Here is a 27,164-nt window from a genome sequence, read left to right as displayed (position 1 = left end):
AGGAGGAAAAGCCGGAACTTGAACATAAAGACCACTGCTCACTGTTTAGGAAACAATTTCTGAATAATTACACCTCCTCTGTGCATTTTCCCTAAAGCTGAACATCGTAAGGATACCTCGTAACACTATGGAAAAGTTTATGCCTCCACAGAAGCTTTATACCTGCTTCCCTAGATTCAACAGTTGTTCGTATTTTAGCGTACTTGCTTTACGGAGTTTTTCTGTGTATTATTTCAAGAAAGCTACAGAGCTCATCACACTGCACGCCTCAATAATCCCACCTCCAGTCCCCAAGGAGGAGGACAGTCCCTACAACAGGACCACACCTTTACTGCGCCCAAAACTAATTCCGCAGCATTCCATGTCATTCTGCACTCGACCTTCTCCGACTGTGCCCAAAATGTCCTCTATAGGTTTTTGTTTTTATTTTTTTAGAAGATCTGATATATATTCATTTGTTGTATTTGTAACGTCTCTCTCTCTCTCTTTAACAGAAGGGCTTTTGATTTATGGACAACTTAAGGACCCAAACCAAAACCAGACTTCACCCGCTATCTATAGTTCTCTGTCCTCATGGGCTCCGGTCAGTGTCCTTCCAAGATTAAAAGACTTTCCTTTAAGTACATTATGAGAGAAAACCGATCACCCCATTTTTGAGTTCATGGCATCTCCACATCCTTGGTGGGACTATCTCCATCTGGTAGGGAAGAGGTTTCCTCCGAAGCCAGGCCCAGCAGAGAGTGGTTACCTGTGTCCACTTTTTAAATCAGGTACCTTGTACAGCTTCTCATGAGCCTGACAAGTACTATCTGATCAAGTAATTAGCTAAAAAACACACCAAATAAACACCATCTGGATGATCCTTCAGAGAAACAGCTTTTTATTTTCAACCCGCCAACACTGAGTGCTTTCACACTTGGGATGATGCTAGAGGTCATGGGAAATATCCAGCTGGCCGTGCCCTTCCTCAGGATACTTATGATCCGTGGAGGAGGCAAGAAAAAGAAGCTCACAATCAACACCTGGCAGACTAGGTGGTGAATCAGGACAGCAGGGAGGGGGATGATCACACTGAGTGGACGAGCGCCATGCAGCAAGCTCTCACGTGGACCTGAGATGAGCTCTGAACTCCAGACACTCGAATATATTACGCTGGGGAAAACAGTAACAATCAGCAGGCGCATGTGATGTGGAAGCTTCATGATTATCTCTCAACACCTGGATGTGGGGCAGAGGGGAGAGCATGATCTGAGACTCTGATTCCTTCATTCTCTGTGGCCCGGGCCTTGCACTCTCCATAAATGCTGCCTCCCCTCCTAGGACGGCCACTAGCAGCAGCTTGGGGACATGTAGCTGGCACCAGGGGCAGGCCCCCCCCCCCCCCACTCGGCCTTACAGGCTGGCGACCTTGGGGACGGGAGACACTGGCACGTGTCCTGCTCACCTCCCAGGCAGGAATGCTGGCAGGAACCAGTCCGTGTTCTCGAAGAGCGCCACTCTGCAACTGTATCTGACATATGGAACCAGAAGCCAGATGAGGAGGAGGATGTACCCCAACCACTCAGCCCGTGAGGAGTCTGTCCTCTTCCAAGGCTTAAAAACACACACCCTTTTCTTGACTGTCAACCTCATGTCTTTTTCTCCCATTCTTCCTATTTTAGTGAGAGAATTTTGGGAGTTTAGCTTTTGCTCTAAGGCAAGAGTCACGGTCAGAAAACTCTTAGGAGATGTTACACCCAAGTTCAAGGGAAGACTAATTAAGAAAAGGTGTGCAGACTTGATGCAAACACCCCCACCCCAAGGGAGCTGCGTTACTTTGGTTACCTTCCCCGCACCCTGGGGAGTACGCAAGAAACATCTTTACATACAGGATCACTACAGGTAAGCTTTAAAGGTGTAGTTCTAAAAAGCTGCTTCAGAGAGAAGCACAGGTGCACAAAACAGATGTCTGTGAAGTAAAACTCCTGAGCTGACCGGATGCGCAGTGCAGAGAGGTTCACCGTCTGAGCTTTTGGGAGGTCTTTTATCTTTGGTCGCCACTGAAACGTCTGGGGAGTGTGGGGCTGCTGGGTACCGTCCTCACTGTGTTTGCTGTCATCCCGTCACACGCGAGTGTCCGATGTCTGGCCGGCCACCTGCATGGTGCAGCCGTGCTGGCTAAGCCACGGGATTGAGCTGGACTTCTTCGCTGCCTCTGGCACATTTTACTTGTGAGAAAACAAACTCTTCTGCAGTCAGACCTCAATGTCCCAGGAAAAATGGGTTTCCACGTAAGGGATAACTGGCTCCTGAGCTCCCCACCTGGCCACGGCTGTGTCTCAGTCCTTCAAAGCCAGACTCCTCAACCGAGGGAGTTTACCAACAACTAGAACAAGATGCAAGTAGTTAACTCTCCTGAGGCCAGAGTAACGCAGCTGGAGAAGGGTCAAGAGCTCTCTCTTCTCTTACCATTAACAGCTTTTTGGCTTGGCTATTCTCGCCTTAAACCTGATTCTGGAAGTAACACGTTTTACTACACGAAAACCCACAGAATGGTCAAAACTCACGGAATGGTCAAGAATGGGGGGGTCGGCAAACTGGGTCCCAAGGGCCAAATCTGGCTTGCCACCTGTTTTTGTAAATAAAGCTTTCCTGGAACACAGGCATGCCTATTCACTTACTTACTGCCTATGCCTGCTTTCACGGTCAAAAAGATTTATTTACAGGCACACCTCATTTTATTGCGCCTCGCAGATACTGAGTTTTTTAACTGAAGGTTGGTGGCACCCTTGTGTTAGGCAGGTCTGGGGGCACCATTTTTCCAACAGCATTTTGCTCACTTTGTGTCTCTGTGGCCTAGTTTTAGAGATTCTCGCAGAATGCCAAACTTTCTCATTATTATTATAAGTGTTGTGGTGATCTGTGATCACAGCCTTCTGGGAGCTCGGACAATGGTTAGCATTGCTTTAGCAATGAAGTATTTTTAAATTAAGGTATGTACATTGGTTTTTTTCCTGCCGTGGTGCCACCGGACACTTAATGGACCAGGGCAGGGTGTAAACATAACTTTTATAGGCACTGGGAAACCAAAAACTTCATTAGATTTGATTTAATGTGACACTAGCTTTCCTGCAGTGGTCTGGAACAGAACCTGCAACGTCTCCAAGGTTCGCTTGTACTATCCAGCCCTTTTTGGAAAAAGTGTCGATCCCAGGCTAGAGCTGTGCTGCCAAGTACAGGAGCCACTAGACACAAGTGTCTATTTAAAGTTGAAGTAACTATAATGAAATAAACCCAAAAATCCAGTTTCTGAGTCGCACGAGCCACATTTTAAGTGCTCCACAGTCACACGCGACAGGGACCCCCGCAGTGGCCAGCAGAGAGAACACTGCCACCAACACAGGCAGTTCTCTTGGATGGCACTAGGGATCAGGATTTAAGTCATCGAGCTAAATTTACAGCCTTTCAGTTCAGGTGACGTTCTCTCCTACAGACAGAAAAGTTTATATAAATTTCAATTTCAACCTTATGTTCCTCTCACACTTGAACTTTTTTTTTTTTATAAGCTAATTCACTGTATAAATTGCAAACTTTAGATTATTTAATAGGAGATAACTATCCAGCCAGCTGGGACCTACTGATCAGTTTAGAGATGTACGGATGTTTTTGTTTACTCGACTGTGCCACCCTGCTGGGGGCTGTAGACCCCCAAGGCTGGGCCACAGTGCTGGCTTGCTGCATGTCCTGAGTTGAGGACCTGCTTCGCACGGTGTGGCAGGGAACTGACAAATTTTTGTAAAATAAATGAAGAAATGAGCCCTGGGCACAGAATTGTCACACACAAGAGGCCAATGAAACAGATGAAAGTTGATAAGGTGCTGGGAAAAACCGCAAGTATAATCCCGTGACAAAAGGTTCTACAAACTGCCAAAATTTCTATTTAAAAATAAGTTGGTTTATTTTATTATTATTTTTTAAAGATGCCAAAGGAAACAACACAACTGCCTGGCCTCTGGATTCTGGCCTGACCACGTGTGGGCTGTGTGACCTTGGAAGGTCATTTACCCTTCAGTGTGGAAGACCCCTCCTCCCTAAATGGGAACCTCAGTGCACCGGCAGAGGGGGTGGCCCTCAGTGTCGCCCCCTCCTGGACGCCGCCTCTCCCCAGCAGCAGCGCATCAGTCCCTGCTACCCTGCACCTGGGCATCTGCGCATCAGCCCACCTGCCCAGAGTTAGCGCTCGTGTGTCCCTCCAGCACCAGGACCCCTGGGTCGTGGTGCTGCTGGTGGTGGGTCTCTCTGCAAAATCCTGGGCTCTGGGGTGGGGCTGTGCTTCTCAGTCACGGATACTGACCCTCAGCACTGGACACGCACGCAGGACAGCGGCTGATGGGATGTTTAATCGGTCAGGACTCTGAAAACCAGTATGAGCAAAACAAATCTTGCCAAACTGCACACTAACATGCTTGCTCTAAAAACTAGTGAGGAGTAAACAAAGAGTTTTTCAGGTTTTGAAATTAAAAATTACTCCCCCGTTGGAATGAAAAGTTACCGTTTGGTCCCTACAAGTTACCCGGCCTCTTAAAAACTTGTCTCTTTCAGGTTAGTACACTCCACTACTTTTTCCCTCCACGGTTCGATAGCAAGCAACCAATGGCTCAACCAAAGGCAAAAAATCCAACCTGGCTATAATAAAGTCTTGGTTTAAACAAACAAACAAAAAAAATCAGCGTGCTATAATAGGTCGTAAAGCCAAATGATTCCACTTCAGAATAAAGTTAGTTCAAAAAATGGCTAGTACCATCACTAATAAAATCAGAAAAAAAAACCTCACAAAAATCTTTTATAAGATACCTTAAAACTGTAAAAAAGTATTTTACGTGTAATAAAGTTATCTTATTACTAACTCGTCAGTATTTAAGAACAAACTCAAACCTAAACACGATTACATTTTATTTTTACCCGTTTGGTTCCTGCCATTAAAATATCTGCATGCTGTCTGTGGTCACCACGGGCTCCTTCCTGGACACACGCTATAAAATGATGAATGCGTAGCCCAACCTACAAGTTGCTCGCTGTGGGTATTAATTTTCACCAGCTTTATTAAAGAGGGTTTGGAGAGAAAAGCAACACCCATTTTCTTCCAACAGATTGAGTATCCGTACGGTTTATCTTCCCTGGATACACCCTACGATCTGAAAAATCTTGTCCGGCATTTTAGTCACACGGACTATTAGTCACCTAGAGATGCTGCCCCCACCCTTCCTTAACACGGGTCCTCAGAGGAGATTCTGACAGTGACAACTGTTTTGTCAGGGCGGAGCTGTGACATTACACATTTTAAAGTGATCTGATAAAGCTTAACATCCATTTTCCTGTCTCTCTCGATTGTGAACAAAAATTTTTTTATATAACACAGGTTTCAAAATACCAACTCAGAGCAAGTATACTACTACCCTGGGATGCACACTTTAATATAATTATTATTTAAAAATTATTAATCACGCCGGTAATTGTGTTTTTCAGCTACATCTTGAGCCCAAATCTCGTATAAACTACAAGAAGCGAGATGTATGTGCACACTGGGAACTTGTTGCCATTTTAAGATTTAAAGTCAAGTGTCAACGCAGAGCCTACCGAAATGCAAAATATTTCCCACTAGTCCACGAACCCGCTAACGTCTGAGAAATCGTGACCCACAATAGATTTCTATCTCGCGAAGCTTGAGCCTATTTCTCTTGGAGGCTCCGCAGCAGGGATGCAAACGATCCTTTGAAAAAGCAAGTTCTCTTCCGGATTATTTCTGCATATTTTCTGACGGCGATCCATCTTTATTACAGAGACGTGCCCCCGATGAAACGTTTGCAGCGTCGAGCGGCACAGATGCAACAGAAACTCCGCGGACGGACAACTTGGCCAGGCGCTGCCGCCCGCCTCTCCTTCCCACCTCCACCCAATACCTTCCCCGGGCAGTGACTTCACATCCTTTGACATCAGCACGGCTCGGAAAGGGGGATGGGAGAGCGAGCAGAAAGCAGAAAAACCAGCTTTGAACTATGCGTGCAAGGCCTCTCTCAAGACTCCGATCGTGCGAGGCGTTCGGGGGAGGCCGGACCGCGGTGACACAGCCCCCCTCCCGCGGCCGGGTCTGCAGCGCCGGGAAGGCTCGGCCGCGGGGACTTCCTGGCCCTCTCCTCGGAGGCACAATAGCCATTTATTAACTAACCACGGAAGGTTCCGATTCAGCGAAACGCACAATAACTTACCTCGAATATGGAGAAGGGCCACGGGCTGGAAAGGCCCGTTGGAGTTCGCCGCGTCCACCACCATCCTGCTGCCCGCTTTATTACATGTCCACATCTAGACTCCAGCGGGAAAGGCAATGTACTCCTTAAGGCAAGAAACCAGCCTCCATTTTAGTTTAAAAAAAAAGACAAACTGAAGCTCTCTGCAGCTGGAGGGAACTGGCTGCCCCGTGATGTCAGCAGGCACGGGGCTCGCTGATTGGCCGGAAGCTGCAACTTAAAATGACACTAAAAAAACTGCAAATGGAGAGAGCGCCCTGCTCGGCTGTCAGTGTGCGCGGCTCCCGGCCCCGGGCTCCCGGCTCTCGCCTCCCGCGGGCTCCGCTCCCCGCCAACTTGCAGCCCGAGAGCCCATCTCCGAGGTGCGGGGTTGAGGCTGGGGACCCCCCCTCCCCAACCCCTGCTCCGCCGGACCCGGAGCGGCCGGTGGCGCGAGCCGCAGGACCTCCAGCGCCGGCGCCCCGGGCCGGCCCCCCAAAGTCAGGGGCGCCTCCTTCCCGCCAGCTGCCCCCGGCTCCAGGTGCTCCCACATCCCGAGTGGAGCTAGCACGCGGGCAACCTGGGCTCGTGCTGTTTAAGCAAAGGGCTGTTCAAACATTATGCAATCCCAGATCGCCACTGTGGACTCGAGCTCAGCCCCTCCTGTTGCCGAGTTATGAGCTGATCCTCAAATGCCAGCTTTTCTCGAGATCTAGGGTTTTCATTGGGAAAACTTAGTTAAAAAATTACACGGGGCACGAAAGCTTCCTTAAGGTGAATACCTAGAAAGCGCTACAGATTAAAGGCAGTTAAAAGAGAGCCACAAAATGAGATGGCCGTGTTCATTTTTGTATCTCAAAGACGTCAACACATTACATACTTTCAAGTTTTTAGAAATTTTAAGTACGTTTAAAATCTCTAAGCTAAAAAAGGTTATTTCCCTTATTTTTATGGGGCTAGTTGTAAAAGCTATTACTCAGATCTTTGTTTCTTGCCCTCAAGAAGAGTTCGTGTAAAAAGCTATTATGAGAAAGACACTTCTGGAGTATGAAGAGGGGATCAAAGAGGTGATCCCCTAACAAAAAGAAGCATCAAATAAACTACAGGAAAAGTCCTCTGGCAGATACAACTGTAAACAAATTCCTCACTTCTTGACACACACGACTAAGTCTGTCCAAAAACCCATCTCTTTTCACGCGGTCTCATACAACTCCTTTGTGTGAACAAGAACGCAAAAGCCCCCTGATTCCCAAACCTCATTCACAATAGTAAGCAGCACCCGACGTGCACGTGAGGTTAGCAGTTACACCTGTGGGCTGGCTCAGCGTACATTTCCAGGAATGACTGAACCACTACAATGGCTCAGTAAGGCCCCCCCACCGGCAAGAAGGTAGTTTTTCCAATATGCATCAATACCGATCACGAGAATAAATAAGTAAAAGCCAACTAAATCCCACCCCGGCCTCCCTCTTTCACAGAGCTGAAGGATGCTGCTGGCTTCTAGAACTGGCCACGCAATTATCTACAACAGGCAATGGGACCAGTCCTGTGGACACTTGGCCTGTACACACACTTGGCCTCACCCCTGCCTGGCTCCTCTGCTAGTCCAACAAAAACTGCCTGTGCTTTCAGTCAGATAATGTTCAGTTTGGATTTCAGTTCTGGCTGTTGACCCTCTGGTTTTGTCAGATGGAGGAGAGGACGGCTCCCCTAGGATCACCACCACCTTCTCATTCAGAGACTGATGCCAGATGAACTCAGAAGGGTCTGCAATTAGGAACGAAGGGGCTTGGTTAAGGGGTCTGGGGCAGATGCTTCCCGCAGATCTGTACTTTAAAAAGACAGTCTCTTTCTATCTCTCATAAATAAATAAAATCCTTAAAAAAAAAAAAAAAAAAAAAAGGGATCCCTGGGTGGCTCAGCGGTTTGGTGCCTGGCTTCAGCCCAGGGTGTGATCCTGGAGACCTGCGATCGAGTCCCATGTAGGGCTCCCTGCATGGTGCCTGCTTCTCCCTCTGCCTGTGTCTCTGCCTTGTGCACACTCTCTTTTTCTAATAAATAAATAAATAAAATCTTAAAAAAAATAAAAAGACAGAGACCTGCCCTCAAATAATTTGATATATCATACAGGATGAGAATGGGTAATGCGCCTGTCCCAAGACTGTGCTGATGATCTAAAATGAAGAAATGAGGGGGAAAGACTCCTAAAATCTTTCCATAAAATATACAGATTAGAAGTCAACGAACAAGTGAAGACATTCCTTGATGTATTTTTCCTAATGATCTCAGATCAAAGGATCTAAACTTTATTAGTGATTTCCCTCTATGCTCTTTTGAAGCCTTGTCCATATAAAGTGATTCTTTAAAGAACTCAAGTTCTGTGCTCTGGAAATCAGTCATGAAACACATCCTAAATATAAATAAGCAAACAAACAAGTAATATGGAGAGAGGAAAAAAACACTTGAACAAATACACAGAAGGCAGACTCCTGGAGTGAAGTATAAATACTATAAACATGCTGGTGTTAATTTTTCCCCAAATTGATTGGCAGGTTTAAAGCAATTCTGGTCAAAATCTGGTCGGGTCTCTTTATTTTCCTGTCCAGAAATTTTTTTCTTAACAAAAACAATTTTAAAGTTCCCCTGGAAAAATAAAAAGCAAGAGAATGAGATAACTTGTGAGAAAGGCTAGTCCCACCCACTGGAAAGCTTGTGAATTCCTGCCTGTGGGATGAGGGCCTAAGAGGAGGTCAGGTCCGTGGGACAAAGCTACAGCCCCCAGAGCGGGAAGCATATGCATCCAAGTGTGTTATTACGACAAAGAAAGACTCCCAAATCAGTGGAAAGGGGACAATTAGATAACCGGTTGGCTATGTGGGAATAAGCGAATTTAAGTCTTTGCACCAAAATAAAATTTAAGAGGAGTTACATAAAAAAACCAAACAAATCCAAATCACCCTGTAAATCCCTAAGGCTTTCAGAAGAGGAGTGTCAAGAAAATAGGACATTTAAAAACTATGGAAAAACCCTTAATGGATATTGCTCACATTAAAAAATTCACAAATTTCTGATGTTCCCTCCAAAAAACCAGAGGAAATATAACTGCTATAAATATAAGGAATTAATAACACACTAGAGTTGATTATAAAAAAATGAGTCCTTGATGCTGAAATGATTCGGTTCACAAAAGAACTATAACCGATCATAATTGTATAAAGAAGCATTTCTCTACCTATCAAATCAACAGTAATTTTAACAAATGGTAGTTACTCAACGCTGGTAAAGGCACGTTGTGACCCTGCCAACAAATCTGTAAGTTGTTTTGATCCTTTCGGAATTAAAATAATCTGGCAAGATGGATCAAGATTCTTTAAGTAATTCTACTCCTGGGAATCTATTCTAGAAATGTTTCTATTCTAGAAACATAGTAGTAGAGTGTAGCATCACATTTTAATATTTTTTAAATTGGGCTAAAATACACATTTTATAAAATTCACCATCTTAACCACTTTTAAGTGTATAGCTCAGTGGTATTAAGTACACTTATGTCGTTGTGCAGCCACTGCCACCGTCCATCCACAGAGCTCTCTTCATCCTGCAGAACTGACACTCTGTCCCCATTAAATACTAATTCCCCAGCACCCCACCCCTATTCTACTTCTGTGTCTGGGGATCTGCATCCAAGCAGATTCAGGCAGGATTTTTCCTGTGGCAGCCTTACCTCACTGGGTGTAACATCCTCAAGGTCCCTGCCATAGCAGGTGTCAGCATCTTCCTTTGTAAGGCTGAGTAATATTCCGTTGTGTGAATGTGCTGTTCCATTCATCCGCAGATGGCCATTCGGGCTGCCTCTGCCTTCGGGCTACCGTGAATAAAGCCGCTATAACATGGGTGCGCAAGTATCTATTTTAAGTCCCTGCTTTCAGTTCCTTGGGGCGCACACCCAGAAGTGAAAATGCTGGAACATATGGCATTTCTATGTTTAACTCTCTGAGGAACTGCCATGATTTTTCCCACAGCAGTAGGATCACTTTTGCACTCCCACCAACAGTGCACAGGGCTCCAATTTCTCCATATCCTCGCCAACACTGGTTGTTTTCTGTTTTTTTTTTTCTTTGATAGTAGGCAGACTAACAGATGTGAAGTAGTATCTCAATATGATTTTGTTTAGCATGTTCCTAACGATTGGTGATGCTGATTATGTTTTCATCTGCTTGCTGGCTTTGTGTATGTCTTCTTTGGAGAATGTTTCTTTGGGTCCTTTGCCCATTTTTGAATCTGGTTTTCTTGTCGTTGAGTTATAGGAGTTCTTTATATATTCTGGATATTAATCCCTTCTCAGATAAATGACCCTTATTTCCCCCATTCTTCAGAATGCCTTTTCACCTCATTGATTATATCTTTTGATGCACAGAAATTTTAAGTTTTGATGTTGTTCAACTATTTGTACTTTCATTGCCTGTGCTTTTGGTGTCATTTTGAAGAAATCACGAGCAAATTCAATTTCATGAAGCTTTTCTTCTAACAGCTTGTATTCTCAGCTCTTATATTTCGGTTTTTGATCCACTTTAAGCTACTTTATTTTTTTAAAGACTATACTTATTTATTTTAGAGAGAGAGAGAAAGAGATAGTAGGAATGGAGGGAGGGGTGGAGAGAGAATCTCAAGCAGACTCCTCGCTGAGCACAGAGCCCAATGGAGGGGGCTCAATCCCATGACCCCGAGATCATGACCTGAGCCAAAACCAAGAGTCCAAAGCTCAACCGAGTTACCCAGGTGCCCCTGAGTTACTCTTTGTGTATGGTATGAGGTAGGACTCCAACTTCATTCTGAACATCTGTTTCTTCTAGGGCCATTTGTTGGAAAGACTGTCCTTCCCCCACTGAGTGGGTGACACCCTTATTAAAAACCATGTGACCGTCTATGTGAGGGTTTATTTCCAGGCTCTCCAGTCTACTCTGTATTGGTATATATGCCTGTCTTTATGCTGGTATCACAACTGTTTTGATTACTGTAGCTTTGCAGGAAGTTTTAAAATCAGGAAATTTAAGACTTCCAAATGTGGTGTTCTTTTTCAAGACTGCTGTGGCCATCGGAGGTCCCTGGAGATACCATGTAAATTTTAGGATGGCTTTTCCACTTCTGGAAAAAACACTGTTAGGATTTTGATAAGCCTAGCAATATGGTCTTCCAGTCCACAAACACAGACGTTTGTCCAGTGACTGGCATTGTCTTCAGTGTCTTGAAGTAGTGTACAAAACACAAAAGTCTTTTACCTCCTTGGCTAATTCCTAATTTTTTTTTTTTGGAGAGCATCACATTTTTATTTATGATTCTAAAATACCAGAAACCACCTAAATGTCAAAGGGATGATCCCGCTCAATGAAATATTACACATCCACCAAAAATCTTTATAAGTATATAAAGTGAAAATAACTGAAAATGTCAGTGTGTAAGTTTCAAAAATAGCACGATCCATAAAAAGAAACACTCCCCAAACAACAACAGTAGTCACTGTTGAATGTTATGGCAACGGGTGGTTTTTATTCCTGAAACTTCTGTGTATTTTTCAGTACTGCTAAAATCAGCATATAATACTTTGATAAAAATGACAAGTAACAGTTTTTAAAAAGACATCCAAATGAAGTTACCACAAGGAGGAACCCTCAACAAACACTGCCTCTTGGGTGTAGGTGAAGAATCAAGAAGGGTCTGTGATGGGAAGGATGTATGATCCCCAAAGGTTTGTTCACTGTGATACATCTATGACCTCATGTATGTAAAAACACACCAACAAAAACTGGCCTAAGTTGGGCAGGACAAATTGAACCAACAAACTAGAGGATGTGGAGTCCCTGTCCCAAAGATTCAGTCATGGACTAGTTAATTTTTGCCACCACATCTGCCACCTTTGCTTGGATTCTGTACACACACAAGCTATCAGGGTTCAACCAGTCCCCGGAGTACTGTCTTCACTGATGAAGCACTCAGTGGATGCTCCCAGAAGAGGCTACTACTGCAGCCACGCCCCTGTCACTGGGCTGCAAGTTTCTGCCACCTTGCATTACCCTGGGATGGTTCACTTTCCTCACTTGGAAAAGGAGGTATATGTGATATTCCATCTCCTCGGTTGTTAGGAGGCATAAATGTCACAGGTGGAGTATACCACCCTGCTGTGGTGAGGGGCAGAGCTTGGGAGGGAGTGGCTCCAGCCATTATAGGTGTCATGCTGGAAACCACCTGAAGAACATTGGCCTCTACCAATGGTGCTTCAGATAGATCTCCAGGCTGCAGTGGGATCTCTGCTTAGACCTCACCCCCACCTCCACCCCCATCCCAGAAGCCTTCCTACTTCCCACCCCAGGCCACAGACACTCTCCCCTGGCCAGCTCCCAGATGGTGCCTGGCACACAGCATGTGCACCATCAAATATACTGAATGATGGACAAATCAAGCAGCAACACCTATTCTGATGTTCCCAAACCCCCTTACTACTCTTTAAACCTCTTCCCTGTAGCACATAACCAAAATGGACATGTCACTTAGTTGCCTGGATAGTAACACTTCCTGTCCCCTGGGCACACAATGCCTGTCCCACTGTGCCCTCCAGTACCACCTGTGATGGGCCCCCCTGCTTTCCAGGATGGCCTCAAACCGGGCTCCTGACTCTCCAGTGATGACCGCCCCCCTCCCCTTTCCTGCTGCTGCAGCTGTGCCACCAAGGGCCTGAGCTAATGCCGAGGGGGGAAAGGCACCTTTCTGGGCTCCGGGCGGTGTGCCTTCCAGAACAGAAGGCCGGCAAACAGACCCACTGTTCCTCGTGCACTTTCCCATCAGAGATGCAAATGCAAGCAACTTTGTGCTGCACCAAAGTGAAGGTTTTAAAAGGAATTACTCTTTATTCTCTGGTCCCTCTGTCACTTTGTTTTGGTCTTTATTTAAAAGCAAACTGCCTGTAAATACATCCCACTGATTTTATTTCTGATTTAGCATTTCTGAATAAAACTTTCCAGTTTTCATTTCTAAATTTGGCTTAAGGTTTTTATTTTTCATCTCCCAGCAATTTTGTAGGCAAATTAAATCTGCTCATATTTTAGTGGAGAAGTTTTATAGTTTCTTTCGTTAAAAGAAAGTTGTTTTTGAACCTAGAGAGCCATGGCGCCGTCATAGCAAAGCAAGGCCGCTGTTCTGACCAGCACTATTTTTTTTTAACTGGAAACTGCATGAGCACGAGTGATGTATGTTTTGTTGGGTAAGAGAGCTAACCTAAAACATTTGGCTTCACTTAGAGTTTAAAATAGACTTTTTCCTTAGGCAGATCAAAGATACCTAACATTCAGCTGTGTTCAAAGGTTGCCAGGGAACTTCTGCTTGCCAAAAGCAAGGACAAAGGGACAGGCGCTTGTGGGCCTGTCGCCCTGCAGATCCGAAAGTCCTGTGAGTAGAAGGCGTGGCCAGGCTGGTCCCCAGGGAAGGCTGGCGGGGGTGAGTGGAGTAGACCAAGTAAAACTTACCCCCAGTGCTTGCTGGGCTTCTCCCCACAGCTGGGCTGGAAAGCTTTAAAGCAGAGCAAGTGTTCACAGCCCTTCCTTGTTCCAAGAAGGCAGGGCGCCCACACAAGGTGTCTCTAGCACACGTGACATATCAAGGTGCTCTCACGTCAGCTATTAGTAACAAACTTCCTCTACACAGAAGAACCTGAGGTGGAGGAGCGGTGAGGCCATGGCAGTTCTCTGGAAACAGAAGGGCGTGTGGAAGGAGCAGTCGGAGGGCCTGGAGGGCTCTCCACTTCTCCCATAGAGCGCATCTCCATCCTTGGCAGATGCTCCAAAACAGACATGCAAGCAGCTCTGCCCTCGGTGGCACTTCACCCAAGAGCACCACTTGTGGCACCTCCTGCCACCTGAGTGTCCATCGGCAGACAGATGGATACACACACTGTGGTCTAGCCATACGATTAAATATTATTCAGCCTTAAAAAGGAAGAAATCCCATCACTAGCTACAGCAAGGATGATCCTTGAGGACATTATGCTGAGAGAGATAAGTCAGAGCCAGCAGGACAAATTCTGCATGATCCCAATTCCTGGAGGAGTTGAAATCAGAGAGCCAGAAAGTAGAATGGCAGGTGCGGGGCTGGGGGAGGGCGACGGGAGGCACTGTTTACCAGGACAGGGCTTAGTTGGGGATGAAGAGATAGTGGTGATGGGCATACGGCACTGGGAATGTACTTAATGCCACTGAAATGCACACTTAGGAGTGGCTATGATGACAGATACTACGCTATGCAGATTTTGCCACAATTGCATGCATAGATAAGGCAGGCTCGAGCCAGGTGGTGCAGGACACATCGGTGTGGGCAGAAGTAGCAGGGCACGGCGGCTGCCTCTGAGGTTGGCAGAGCACAGAGGAAAACCAGGTGCTGAGGGTGACAGAGGATGGCCCTTCCAAGGAATGGCATGTGTGTGTGCGGTCATGAGCCGAACGCGAGGTGCCGTGAGAAATCGAGGTGAGGTGTGGGCGAGGCCTGAGCCAGGCACGAAGTGGAGAGTACAGCTGGCAGCTGGAAGCAGACGCCCAGGTTCTGCCCCGGGGCGGCTGCAGAGGCCTGAGCCTGAGCCTTGTGTAAAAGCCGCGTCTGTGGCCCAGGGAGAGCAGACAGGAGAGCAAGGTCTCAGGAGGACCGGCCTGGCCGACGTGGCATCAGCTCTGGGTTATGCACACGAGTGGCCCTGGTGGCGTCTCTGCTGCCCAGCTGCAGTCAGAAGGTAGCCAAGAGGAGCCTGAGTCGGGAAAGCACGGTGGATCTGGGTCTGCTGGCTCCTGGTGGGCAAGGGCCACCTCTGGCCGTTGTCATTGTCCTGACCACCTCCCCATGCTCCAGACAACCTGGTTGGTCAGGAAATATTTGTTGTGAACTGGCACCGGGGGCCATTTCCTCTGTCATGGTGTGCAGCCAGGAGCAGACACAGAAATCCAAGCATAGGGCAGAAGACGGGAGTGATGAGAGCAGTTTCTCAGGCCACCAGAACTAGGGCAGGCACTCTGGCAGCTGCTCATACTCCATTGTTATAATTCTGCAACTAACGGCCAAGAGGCAAAGCTCTCCTAAATACACGCACAATTCATCTTTAGGCAGTAAAAATGACCTGTAAGGCCAAACTTTCAACTGTATCAGAAAATGAACTGTTATGAATAAGGCTGAAGTATTGCATTTTCACTAAAGGAGGGCAAGAGATGTAAGATTTTAACTGCCATTCAAAACCCAAGTTTTAAGAATTCACAATAATAACGTAGCAACTTCTTTCACAAAAGCCCAAGTGCTTAGCAACACCAAATTTCTGCCCCAAGGTTTCCAGCTAATTGCTGTTAAGTCCTAGTTGTTCCTTTATGACCTGACTCTTCCCAGGCTCTTTTCCATCAGGAGAATGGCCCCAAGAAACAAACTGGGCAACTGATTTACCCCTCCTACACATCACCCAAAGCATCTCCCTTCAATTGGCATCGCTTCTACCGTAAGGAAGGGACTAACTCAGGAGGCTCTCTAAAAGCAAAAGGCCCGAAGACTACATTCGGCCTTACTGTTAAATGAGTAAAATAGGAAATGCTACTTTCCACTTAACAAATGACTCAGGTGTTAAATGACCCCAGTCTGGAAAAGGTGCGACAGGACAGGTGTCTCATCTGCTCTGGGTAGACTGTGTACGGTGCCACCTCTCTGGACAGTATCTGGGCAGTATCTCTCAGGGATTGTGAAAACACACAGGCTCTGATCCAGTACTTCCTTTCTGAGCCCACCTTAAGAAAAGGTTTAAAGATATGAACAACAATGAAAGGTTTATGTTATGCCACAATCTATACAGACTTAAAACCAAGGTTTCACCACACAATGGAATAACACGATCATTAAAAAAAAAATCCTGCTTCTACTTCCGTTAAAGTCAGAAACAAGACAAACATGCCTGCTTGCACCACCACCTATAACGCCTTACTGGAGTTTTCAGCCAGTTCAAGAGGAAGACACTAGAGGTACAAGAATTAGGAACAAAAATGTGAGGCCATCTTTAAGCACAGATCTAATTAGATACCTGGAACAACCAAAAGAAATCAATGGAAAAACTACTGCAAACAATAAGATAATTCAGTAAGAAAGCGGAGGTGAAAGCAAGACACAGAAATCAACAGCCTTCCTAAAAATAATTAACTATTCAGAAGACACAGCAGCAACAATAACAGAATATCTAGGTGTAAAACTTAATAAGAAATGTGCAAAACCCACACAAGGGAAACTTTAAAACACCCAAAGAGAAATGAGAGTGGCCTTCACATAGCACACTCTTAGGCCAGAGGATGAAAATATTCTCAAGGTGCCAATCCTTCCTGCACATTTAAAAAATGTGATAGGATCCAGATAAAAGCACAACCACTTTTTCTGCAATGAAATGAGCCAATTCAAAGTTCCTGCTGTTTGTAATAATATCCGCATTATTGTTGTGAATTATTTTAATAGGATACAGCAATAATTATGTCAATGATGTCAGAAAGCAAGATTTTCAGTGTAAAAGAGATAAAACTGAAAATTCAAGAATCATCTGAAAACACCATAATGAAAATTTAATTGAAAACGTCAATATGAATGTCAACATATTTATACTTATATTCCATCTCCCTCCATTGACAGCACCTAAAAGCAACACCAGTCCAATAGCAACAAGCACCCTTAGTACCCAGATTTTGGTCTCTAAAATCAGGTCCCACTGAAAGGAATCAGGGCTCTTTGAAAATAGTTGATTCCAAGTCTGGGGCAAGGAAGGTACAAAATGAGGCTGGGGGACATCTTACTGTGTTAGAAATCAAGGAATCAAAAATAAGTGTGTCCATGTCAAAAAAATACACAGGAGAGAGCTTCAAGAATACCCAATGGTTGAAGTTATGCAGCCACACATCAGAAAAACAGTAATTTTAGATGGCTGTAGCACACTGAAATAAATGAAATACCTAAGTCCATAATGATATTCAAAAAAAAGAAAACCAGAAAAAAATCTCTAGTTTTCACCAGTTGAGGGAAAGTCTAACTAAAATGCAGAGCATTACACCTGTTCTGACTTTCCGTAGGAACTATATGTCAAGATAACCAAGTATCTCCAGTTGGTAAGAAACAGCTCTGCTTTCAGAAGAATGCCAGATTAAATGTTAACTCTCTAGTGACACTGCTGACTCAAGCAAGGACTGTCTCATGGTATACATGGCATTAGCACACGGCTGGTGGGGAACAGACCTTGCAGATCGCCATCAGTACTTCGGGACAGCCTAGTCACAGGGGGAAGCATCGTGGTCTGATGGAGAGATCAACGTATCATTACCCTAACACGGTGTAGAATCTGGCATCACTTATGACAGTCACCAAATCGAACAATTATCCTGCACTACCACCAATATCTCCCGGGTTATACAGTAACATGTCTGATGTATTCCATCCAAAAAAGACTTCTATTTACAGGAACTGCAGGGAATAAGCGGGATATTTTACATGACAACCGGCCTGACTAATTTAACAAGTCGTAATAAACTAGTGCTGTGACTTACAACATTCCCAGACTGCTAGCGAACCAGGTATCTGGTAGAAGGAGCGAAAACAAATCCCTATTGAAGAAGATACTTTCATTTTAGGTTTTAACTTATTTTAAATAGTTGAGTACAATGACCAGCATATACTAGAAAATAGTCAGGTACTCAAGGAAATAAGACAACACAAGCACACTCTGACAAGGATGATAATACCATGTGACACAGAACTCGAAGTAGCTGTGCTTACTGCACCCCCAGAAATGGCAAGCGTGATCTGCGACAGAACAGGAAAATAGGAGAAAGTCATACTGCAGATTAAAAATGTAACTGCAATAAATGGAAAAGGATATGAGATGTAAAAGCTCAACAAAGGGGACTTTAGCACATGCTAGACAGACCTGAAGATTCCCAGCAAGGTAACAGAAATTAAGCATGGTGCTCAGAGATTCTGACAGCAGCTCAGCAAGGCAATTTTATATCTACTGGCTGTAATAACACAAAAAGGCTGCATTTTACATTTCATTTGTATAGTTATTCATTTTCACGGTATTTTATAGAAGCATCAGTCCATGAAGGGTTGAAAATCAAGAAAAAAAAGCCTGGTCCTTCATCAGAGATAACGTGAGACGCTCTCAATGGGAACATAGCATGGGAAGTCACAAAAAGTGAAAAATACAGGTGAGGATTACAAAGAAAGATGGTAAATGGAAAAGTCCAATACATGTTTGATTAAAGCCAAAGACGAATGTAGAAGACATAATGGCTGGGAACCCTTCAGCACTGAGGAAGTATAATAATGTATGGATGTGCAACAAATCCCAAAAAAGGCTGATTGAAAAGAAATCCGCATTTGGACACCCAGCAGTGGAACTACTGAAAAATCAATGTTAGAGACAAAAATCAGAAAAGTAGCCAGAATCACAGTCCCTTCAAAGACTAACTTTGGTTTCTCAATTGTAACAAAGTCAAAGGTGATGAAATGCTTATCTTCCTTGTTCTCACAGAAAATAACTACACCTGCAATTCAATCTCAGTGAACATCTTTCAAGAATGAGGGCAGAATAAAGATCTTTTCTAGATAAATAATCTGCCACCACTAGACTCATTAGAGAAAGTTCTACAAGACATATTCCAATAGAAAGAAAGTGATCCTGGAGGAAAGTCGAAGATGCAAGGAGGAATGAAGAATAAAGTGATAAATAAGTGGATAAATCCAAACGATCACCAACAGAATATGACAGTAATGCTGTTGTGGAGGATTTTTAAGGGCTGGAAGAAAAATTCGAAGATCCAACAAAGGAGGGTCTTAGAAGATGGGAAAAGTAGCTTTTCTTTTCTTTCTCTTCTCCTCTCTTCTCTTCTCTTCTCTTCTCTTCTCTTCTCTTCTCTTCTCTTCTCTCTTCTTCCATCCTTTCTCTCTCTTTCTCTTTTTCTTTCTTTCAAAGTAGTGGACTTTAACTTTCAGGCTTACAGAAAAATCAAATGTGAAGTACAGTTTTCATATTACCTGCCACCTGTTGTCCAATATTAACATTTTGCATTACAGTGAGTGCGTTTGTTACAATGGATGAGCCAATACTGATATATCATTATTAATTAAATACCATAGTTTACAGGAGGGTGTGTTCTTTGTGTCATACATTTTATGGGTTTTGGCAAATGCAAAATGCCACATACTCACTATCCTGGTATCGTACAGAATAGGTCTGCTGTCTTCAAACTCTCCTATGCTCCATCTATTCATCCCTCCCCAAAATGACTTCATATGCATATTATCTATGAGGAAACTAAACCAAATGTAAGCCAGATCCATGCTCTGCAAGCTGCAGGGAGTAGACAGCCTGGATTCCTAGCAAGTGAGGGGCAGGAAGTACATCTGTGAATCCAGAAACTGCTCATTCCCTCCATCCCTTCCTTCTTCCCTCCTCCTCCCCGACACGTCTGGCACCTCTGCACTGAGCCCTTGGTATCTGCCCTGCAGTGTGGAAGGTGCTGGAACACACCTGTAAAGAGGATGCACTTCCTGCTCTGGGTTCATGCGTCTCACAAAAGACCTGCTGTTATGAATTGGAGGTATGAAAAACATCTGATGTTTTATTTATCATGCTAGTCTTATGTTTTAGTAAAGATAAAGGTTTTCAGAGGTTCATGGCTGACTTTGGTCAAATTTGACTTTCCTTGATTTTATGAACTTCAACGTCAACATCTCCTAGGGGAGCACGTTTAGGGACTGAACACCCTCAGACGGAAAGAGGTGACTGTGCCATTTTGGGGGGAAATTCGAAGCAAAGGGCACCATTCCCTGACTAATCTCAAATAGGAAACCCCTGGGCAGTGTAATACCTATGTGACTCACAGGGAAAGAGTCCACAAAAGACCACGGTTACAATCCTCACTTCTCCAATACCAGGAAAGTGAAGAGGCTCTACTGTAGCTTTTATAACCTGTCTCCTGCAGTGGCTCCTTTCTGAATCATAGAGCCCACAGGTGACAAATGCAAGAGAAGACTGACTTGAAGGGAATGCCAGCTAGCTCAGTTACATAAAGAGATGTATGTCTTCCCCTGTCTTTTCTAGCGTGTTAGAGCTAGAACACATTCTCGATTACATTTTTATCTCAAACAGCTCTGGAATCTGAAATATCGGTTGGGTAAATCAGTTAGTGGCTTTTAATTGAAAAACAACAACAACAACAACAACCCTCAACAAGGAGGACCCGAATGAAACATAAATACAGCAGAAGCAGGAAGAAGCAGGCCAACTCTCCAAACACTCCTCCTCCCTAAACAGGCACACTTTGACTTTTAAAAGACAAATAATAGAGATTACCTTTTAGAGACGGCAGTTTTTGAAGCTCTCTGTTATTGCTGGCGTTAAACCTGGAGGAATTTTGCCGCTTCTCTTTCTTCACTATGGGCTGAGGGACTGGCACTTTTATTTTGCTGGACACTGTAGACGGGGGAGCAGCAAGGTTGTTTTTCCTGCTGGAAGTCTGTTTCCAAAATAAAAACAGAAACAAATGCATACCTCAAACGGTCGTGGTTTACAGCACAGTTAGAATCTGGAAAATCTATATGAGTTTTGCTCAGGGACAGTCCCTCCACTTGGCCGTAAACGTTGTTCCTTAAAGTGGCCAGAGTGGAAGCTAGATCCCACCTCTGGATGCTGGATTTCAAGGGATTCACAGAGATGCCTCATTACTCATGGCTTCCTTCAAACTTTTTACTTCTAAACATTTACTACTTAGGCTGATGCCTGTATACACAGGCGGATGATGACCCTTCAAAGATGTTCACATCCAACTCCCTGGAAGCTCTGAATATGCTTCCTTACTTGGCAAAAAAGACTTTGGAAATGGGACACGGTAAAAATGCAGGACTGTCAAAGCGGGCCCTGTATAATCACACAAGGTCTCGATAAGACAGGACAAGGCAACACAGAAGCAGATGACAAAGCAGAGGTGAGAGCCTCAGAAAGATTAGATTGCAAGAAGCCGTGCTGCTGGCTCGGAAGGGAGAGGAGGGGGCCGTGAGCCAAGAAACGCAGGAGGCCTCTAGACGCTGGAAGAGACCTAAACGGACTCTCAACCAGGGCTTCCAGAAAGAACTAGCCATGCTGACACCTTGATTTCAGCTCTATTTCAGACTTTTGACCTCTGGAACTGTAATAAGTTGGTGATCATTTGTCCAGCAGCCATAGGCATCTTGCAGAGCAGACACCTTCTCTGCTGACGCACCACTCAGCCCTCAGCAATCTGTGATAATGACTGAAAAGTGCTTGTCCCTCAAGCCTCAGGAAATGCTCTTCTTTCTAGCCTCCCCGTCCTTGCATCCATCTCCAGGCTCCAAATCTAGTGTGTTCATCTCTGCACTGCAACACCTGGGTTGTCTGAGGACAAGTGGCCAGCTCGCAAGGGGAGAAGGAGCTGTGCAAACACCCAAGCAGATAGGGGTGGGCATCGAGAGCATGTGCAGCACAGTCGGGGGTCCTGCTGCCCAGGTTGCTCAGGTGTGCATGGTCCCCCGCGGGGATGCCAGGGCGAGGGTCAATGAAGCATCGACCATCAAGATTCTTTGTGCAACCCGCTCACTCCTCCCACACCTCCAGGCTGCCCAAAGGAATGGAGTTTGTATGTACACGTAGGCGCTTTTCAAAAGCCTACCAAACTCACCCTAGAAACATAAACCCACCGAGCCTTTTCTAATCACACGAGTTATGAGAGCAGATGCACCAACTTAAGCACCCAACGATTTCCTCTCCTCCTTGAATGGAATTTTTACTAAGAAGTCAGAGCAGCTTTATTTTAAAAGAAGGTGCTTAGGAATAGTTGGCAAGAGTTTTCCAAGACGCAGGATGCCCAGACATAGGATTCTGAATAGGGAGCGAGGGCCTGGGCTCCCTCTTCTCCCACAGTTGGCAGCTTCTCCCTTGAAAGGGCTTTCCCGGATGTCATCTTTAACATGTGTCATTCTTTCCACCTGACCATGAAAGTTGGGTCTTCATCCTTAAAAACCCTATTCATACCTCTCCTCCTCCCCAGAATTCCCCAGAAGCCCTAGTTTTCACCCCCCAGTCACAAACAGCTCTTCCTAGGCATGCACCTGTCTTAAAATGTTAAGTTATACACCCATGTGTCTAGTACAGTTATACCTCCTTTCCACCTTCTATAATGCTGAATCCCATGTGCCACACATGAGGACCCTGAGGACAACAGGGCACATGCTGCTCCCTCCCAGACAGGAGTGGACTGGCCATCTCCTGCAACAAAGCTTGGAACACTGGCATTGGGTGATGGGGCTAGCTCATAAACAGAATTAACTCCATGCATATCCACAGCCCATGCACGACACACGCTGAGGCGAGGCTTCTAATGTCTGACAGGGAAAAACGTTATTCCTAAGACCTGCTGACTCTGAGCCACTGGCTTTTCTGCGTGGGCCCTGCTGGCTACCCTCCTCCGAGCACTGTCCTTGGGACAGGCAGAGAGAGCTTCTAGAAAGAAGACCTAGTCCCATCACCCAGGCTAATCCACTGTAGTCACTTCCTAGGCCTTGGCTTCAGCCCATTGGCTTAACAGTGGTCTCTAGAGCCCCACGCTCAGGTCATCAGCTCCTGCACTGGTCCGCTCAGGTGAGGAGCAAGGAAGTGTGCTGCTCACCCTGAGTGCAGCTCCCTGAGGCCTCCAAGAAGTGTGGTCAACTCCGTGGGCTGCCGCCTGCCTGGCTGAGCTCTGCTACAAGGTGGCTGTCTGGTCTTTCCCTCAATGGGATGTCAGCTCCAGGAGGGCTTGGATGCCACGCTGTCCTGTTCTGTGAGAGCCAAGGACTGCCCCACACCGGCCAGGTCAGGCAGGCCCCTCTGAGGGCATGTGTGTGTGTCCTGGGGGGACAGCATTCAGGCAGGGCCACCAAGAGTGGGTGTCAGTGTGACCACCCTCGCTGCAGAGAGGTGAGCAGGCATCCGGGGAGCCTGGGGGCCACAGGTGCCTGCAGAGCCCACTAGCCCAGGTCAGAGTCTGACCCTTGCCTGACGGGCACCTGGAAGCCACGCAGGAGGCGCTGAGCAGGGTGACGGTGTGAATTTATCTTCCTGTTCAAAAGGCGCTTCGGGCTGCAGTGTGGCCTGCAGACGGGAAAGGAGGAGGCTAGAGGTCTAGACCGCAGGTGGGACTAGTAGCTGCAGCAGACCAGTAGCTAGCAGGTGCGTGGGGAGTTCCAGGGGGGGGCACGGCAGAGGGCCGGGGAACCAGCGGCTGGGCGGCTGGGGGCACCAGTCACAGTGACGAGAAGGAGAAGTGGGCCAAGAAGCTGGGTCATGAGCATGCTGGGTCCGAGTCAAAGACATGGTGACACCCATCCTCACTGCCCCCCCGAGCTCTCTGCCTTGTGGACAAGGTCCAGAGTGCTTGCTGTCCTCGGTGTCCTGGCCACCGCCTGGCTGCCCTCGGCTGCCTTCTCCACCCACCCAGGGCCTAGCTGTGCGCCTGGCCCTTGGACACCTTGTGCGAGCTGAACACGAACTTTGCAGTTACCCGTCTCCATGGTCACTGAAGTCACCGAATGAGGAGACCACCCAGCAGAGGCGTGCAGAGCGGAAAAGGTGGAGGGGCGAGGGGCTGAGGAGAAGGATGAGGCTGAGAAAAGACAGTTTTTGAGGAAGGAGGAGGTCAACCCACCAAATGGCACTCAAAGCCAAAGACTCGGACTTGGCATTTTGGGGCTGGTGGAGGCTGCGGAGGGCAGTGGGGCAGCAGGGAGAGGCTGCCGGTCTGAGGCCAAGGCGGGGAGGCCTGTAACAGCTTCGGGAAGGTAGCCAGGAAGAGTGTCAGGGCAAGCAGCAGAGCCCCAGGAGGGACCTCGGACTGTCTGGAGGGCAAGAGGCTTGACCATGCTGGGTGCTGACTGGGAGGCCACCAAGGCTCGGCTGAGTGACAACGGAACAAGCGAGATCTGGGCCCTGGCGTGTAGTGACAATAGAACAGAGGATGGACAAGACAGGACAGCTGTCAGTCTGATGGCCGGAAGGGAGTCAGATATCTGAGGGCCTCCCCTGTGTGCACAGACACATGTAGTCACCTGCAAGAAGCACCCTGAAGGGAGGCGAGGCCTGAGGAGGTGAGGACCCCGAGGGTCCCTGAACAGCAGAGAGAGGCAGGAGCCCAGAGAAACAGAGATACTCTGAACACTAAATACCAGCAGCCAACTGGACATGCAGTGGTCGGTGCCCAGGGGGCCCACTGCCTACACAGAACAGTTGCTGGGACCCCCCAACCTACTCACGGCCAGGTGCTGTCCTGAGCCTGAGCCGGGATGGGTGCTGTTACCCCAGGGCCCTGCAGCACCCTGCCCCGTGGTGCAGTGTGATCTCCTGGGATCATACAGGGAGCAGTGAAGCCAGCTTGGACCTTGCTTGCTCCTCGGACTTCAGATACCACCTCCCTTGTGTCCCATATCCCAGCAATTCTACGCTCCAATATCTTCTAAATTTCTTCTAAAATTCTCCCCTTCTGCAATTAGACGATCACTATGATGGACTATCACCACTGTGTGCCAGAGACCGTGATTCAGAGCTCAAGAAGTATTTGCATACTTTTTAAGATCTTGAAAAAAACAATTCATCTAAAGAGTACGGTACTGGCATAAAGACAGCCACATAGATCGATGGAACAGAATTATGACCCAAGACCACTTGATGGGAGATGACGCTCTTCAACCGGTGGTGCCGGGACAGCCCTGCTGTTTGGCACTGTCAGCCTCGAGTGTTTGTGAGGGCAAGAAAGGTGGTCTCCAGAGAAACCAGGCTGTCTAGGAAAAACTAAGGCTGCTAGTGTAGGAGCTGGCCCCTCAGAGCAAAGCTCCCTGCACTCGGCCTTTCAGGGCCGGAAGCCACAAGAGCCAGCTCTCAGCTCAGACCTGCCAAGCGAGCTGTTTGCTGACAAGCCCACCCAAGTCCAGCACCCACGGCCCGCTGTGCTGCGGCCTCAGCTCTGGGTATGCGGTACCCGGGCATCTGATGGACCTGCTGCCAGGGGGTCTCCTGGTTTCAACTTTTATCCCTCTATTTCCTACACAGCAGCTGCATAGAGCTTTAATTTGTTTTTTGCAGAGAGCTTTTTAAATACATGTCGATTATCCTCTCCTGCTCAAACCATGTCAATGGCACTGCAGAGCCCACTAGCCCAGGTCAGAGTCTGACCCTCAATGGCTTCCTGTCACCCTAAGAATAAAACCCAAGGGCTGCTGACGAGATCCCACTGGACCTTCCTTGCCTGTCCCTATCTCTTTGTCCCTTCTGCTCAAGCCTCCCTTGTTTCTCTTCAGCCAAATTGGCCTCCCTTCCAGTGGACACACAAGCTCACTTGTGCCGAAGGGCCTGTGCACTAGCTACTTCCTCTGGCTGGAACGCTCTTCCCCAGATCTCTGCACCACTGGCTCCTTCTTCACATTCGGGAGTCACCTCTAACATCCTCTCCTTGGTGAGACCATCCCGGGCCACCTGAAGCAGCCTCGGGAAATGTGAGTAGCTTTGATATCACAGGGGTCAGGGAGTGCTCCTGATGTTGAGAGCTCCGGGGCCACTGCTCCATAGGGTGTGAGAAACCAAATGCCAACAGTGCACCTTACACACACCAGTGCACCTGGCGCTCGCTGAAAGCAAACTGCGCGAGTGCATGGGCCCTGCTGTGTCCCGCGCTGCACCCCCAGCACCCATCATGGCACCCAGCACTCAGGAGGGGGTCAGAGTGTGCCTGCGGGGTGACTGGGAAGGGGTCACCTGGAGGGAAGCCTGCAAGGTGGCAAAGCATGGCGTCCAGGGAGGAAAAGGACTTGGGGAGAGAGAAAGGTCACTCCCATGAGGGACAGGGCACCCTCCAGGGCCTGCCCTCTGCCATGCGATACTTCCTCCCATAAGATCTGGACCAGGATGTGAATCAGTAGAGCAGGTAAGAAAGCTTGCTCCTAAGGGTATACTGGGTGAAATGAGAGAGTATCGAGTATTATGCTATTTTATTTTTTAACCATGTGTGTTTTGATCCCCAAAACAAAGATAAAATTTCTAAAAAGGAAGATGGGAAGCACATTGTTTCCCCTGGGCCTCCCCCAGGCCTGCTCCTATGGGAGACGGCGAGGCATTGTCCGGGTGTCAGGTGTAAGTCTTTGCAACTCAGGCAGTCCTGGGCTGGTGGGGAGCAGGGCCCCTCCTTCTCACCCCCACATTCCCTTCTCTTCTACCATCCGCTTTTCCCTAACTTCATCCACTTCCATCTAAATTTAATACTTCGTATTAGGAGTGACAGCCAATGAAGTTAAAATAAGTCACACGCACTTGAATTGAAATTATTTTGGAAAACACTACCGGTGCCTTTCTGTGAAGCGGGAAATATTCTTTACCTGCTGTCCAGTGGGGTAGCCACCAGTCACCTGTGGCTCCTGAGCACTTGAAATGTGGCTAGTATGACCGACGAACTAAATTTTCAAATTTAATTTGATTTCTATCCATTTCAAGAGCCACATGTAGCTAATGGTTAGCGTTCTCCAGGCATTTTGGTGTTCCTGCTGGATAAGAACAGCACGGGGCCAGAGCTACCATCCCGCTAGAATCATGCTAAGTTTCGTCTTAATAAAATATTTAAAATGAAGGAAATCCAATGTCCTCAAACTAATATCCAACCCCACTTCGATTCTGGCCTTGTCCTCTCACTCCCCCAGGTGGAGGAAACGAAGATGACAGCATTGCCTGGATTTGGGCAGCAGGGCTTCCCAGCAGTGGCCCTTCCTAGACCTGACCGGACCAGAAGCAGAGCCCCGGAAGTCTTAGCTGAACACAACATACCA

General features: G+C 46.8%; 1 protein-coding gene across 13 annotated transcripts in view; it reads right to left on the bottom strand.

Annotated features, from left to right (window-relative positions):
* PPP2R5C (protein phosphatase 2 regulatory subunit B'gamma) overlaps nt 1–27,164 on the bottom strand; it is a 123,374-nt gene that overhangs the window by 88,358 nt on the left and 7,852 nt on the right. For 9 of the 13 annotated variants that reach the window (XR_012037253.1, XR_012037251.1, XR_012037252.1 and 6 more), the window contains exon 3: nt 20,659–20,821. Coding sequence is in view for 10 of the 13 variants with exons in the window: in XM_072839973.1 (XP_072696074.1) it covers nt 20,659–20,821 (163 nt within the window). In the remaining 3 variants the exon portion in view is untranslated. Of the gene's footprint in view, nt 1–6,245; nt 6,458–20,658; nt 20,822–27,164 lie in introns of those variants that run through there. The other 4 variants (XM_072839980.1, XM_072839977.1, XM_072839981.1 and 1 more) reach the window with 4 other exon arrangements.

Source organism: Canis lupus, chromosome 9, assembly GCF_048164855.1.
Source record: "Canis lupus baileyi chromosome 9, mCanLup2.hap1, whole genome shotgun sequence".
In the NCBI taxonomy this organism is placed as follows: Eukaryota; Metazoa; Chordata; class Mammalia; order Carnivora; family Canidae; genus Canis; species Canis lupus.
This window is presented reverse-complemented; position numbering and strand designations above follow the sequence as displayed.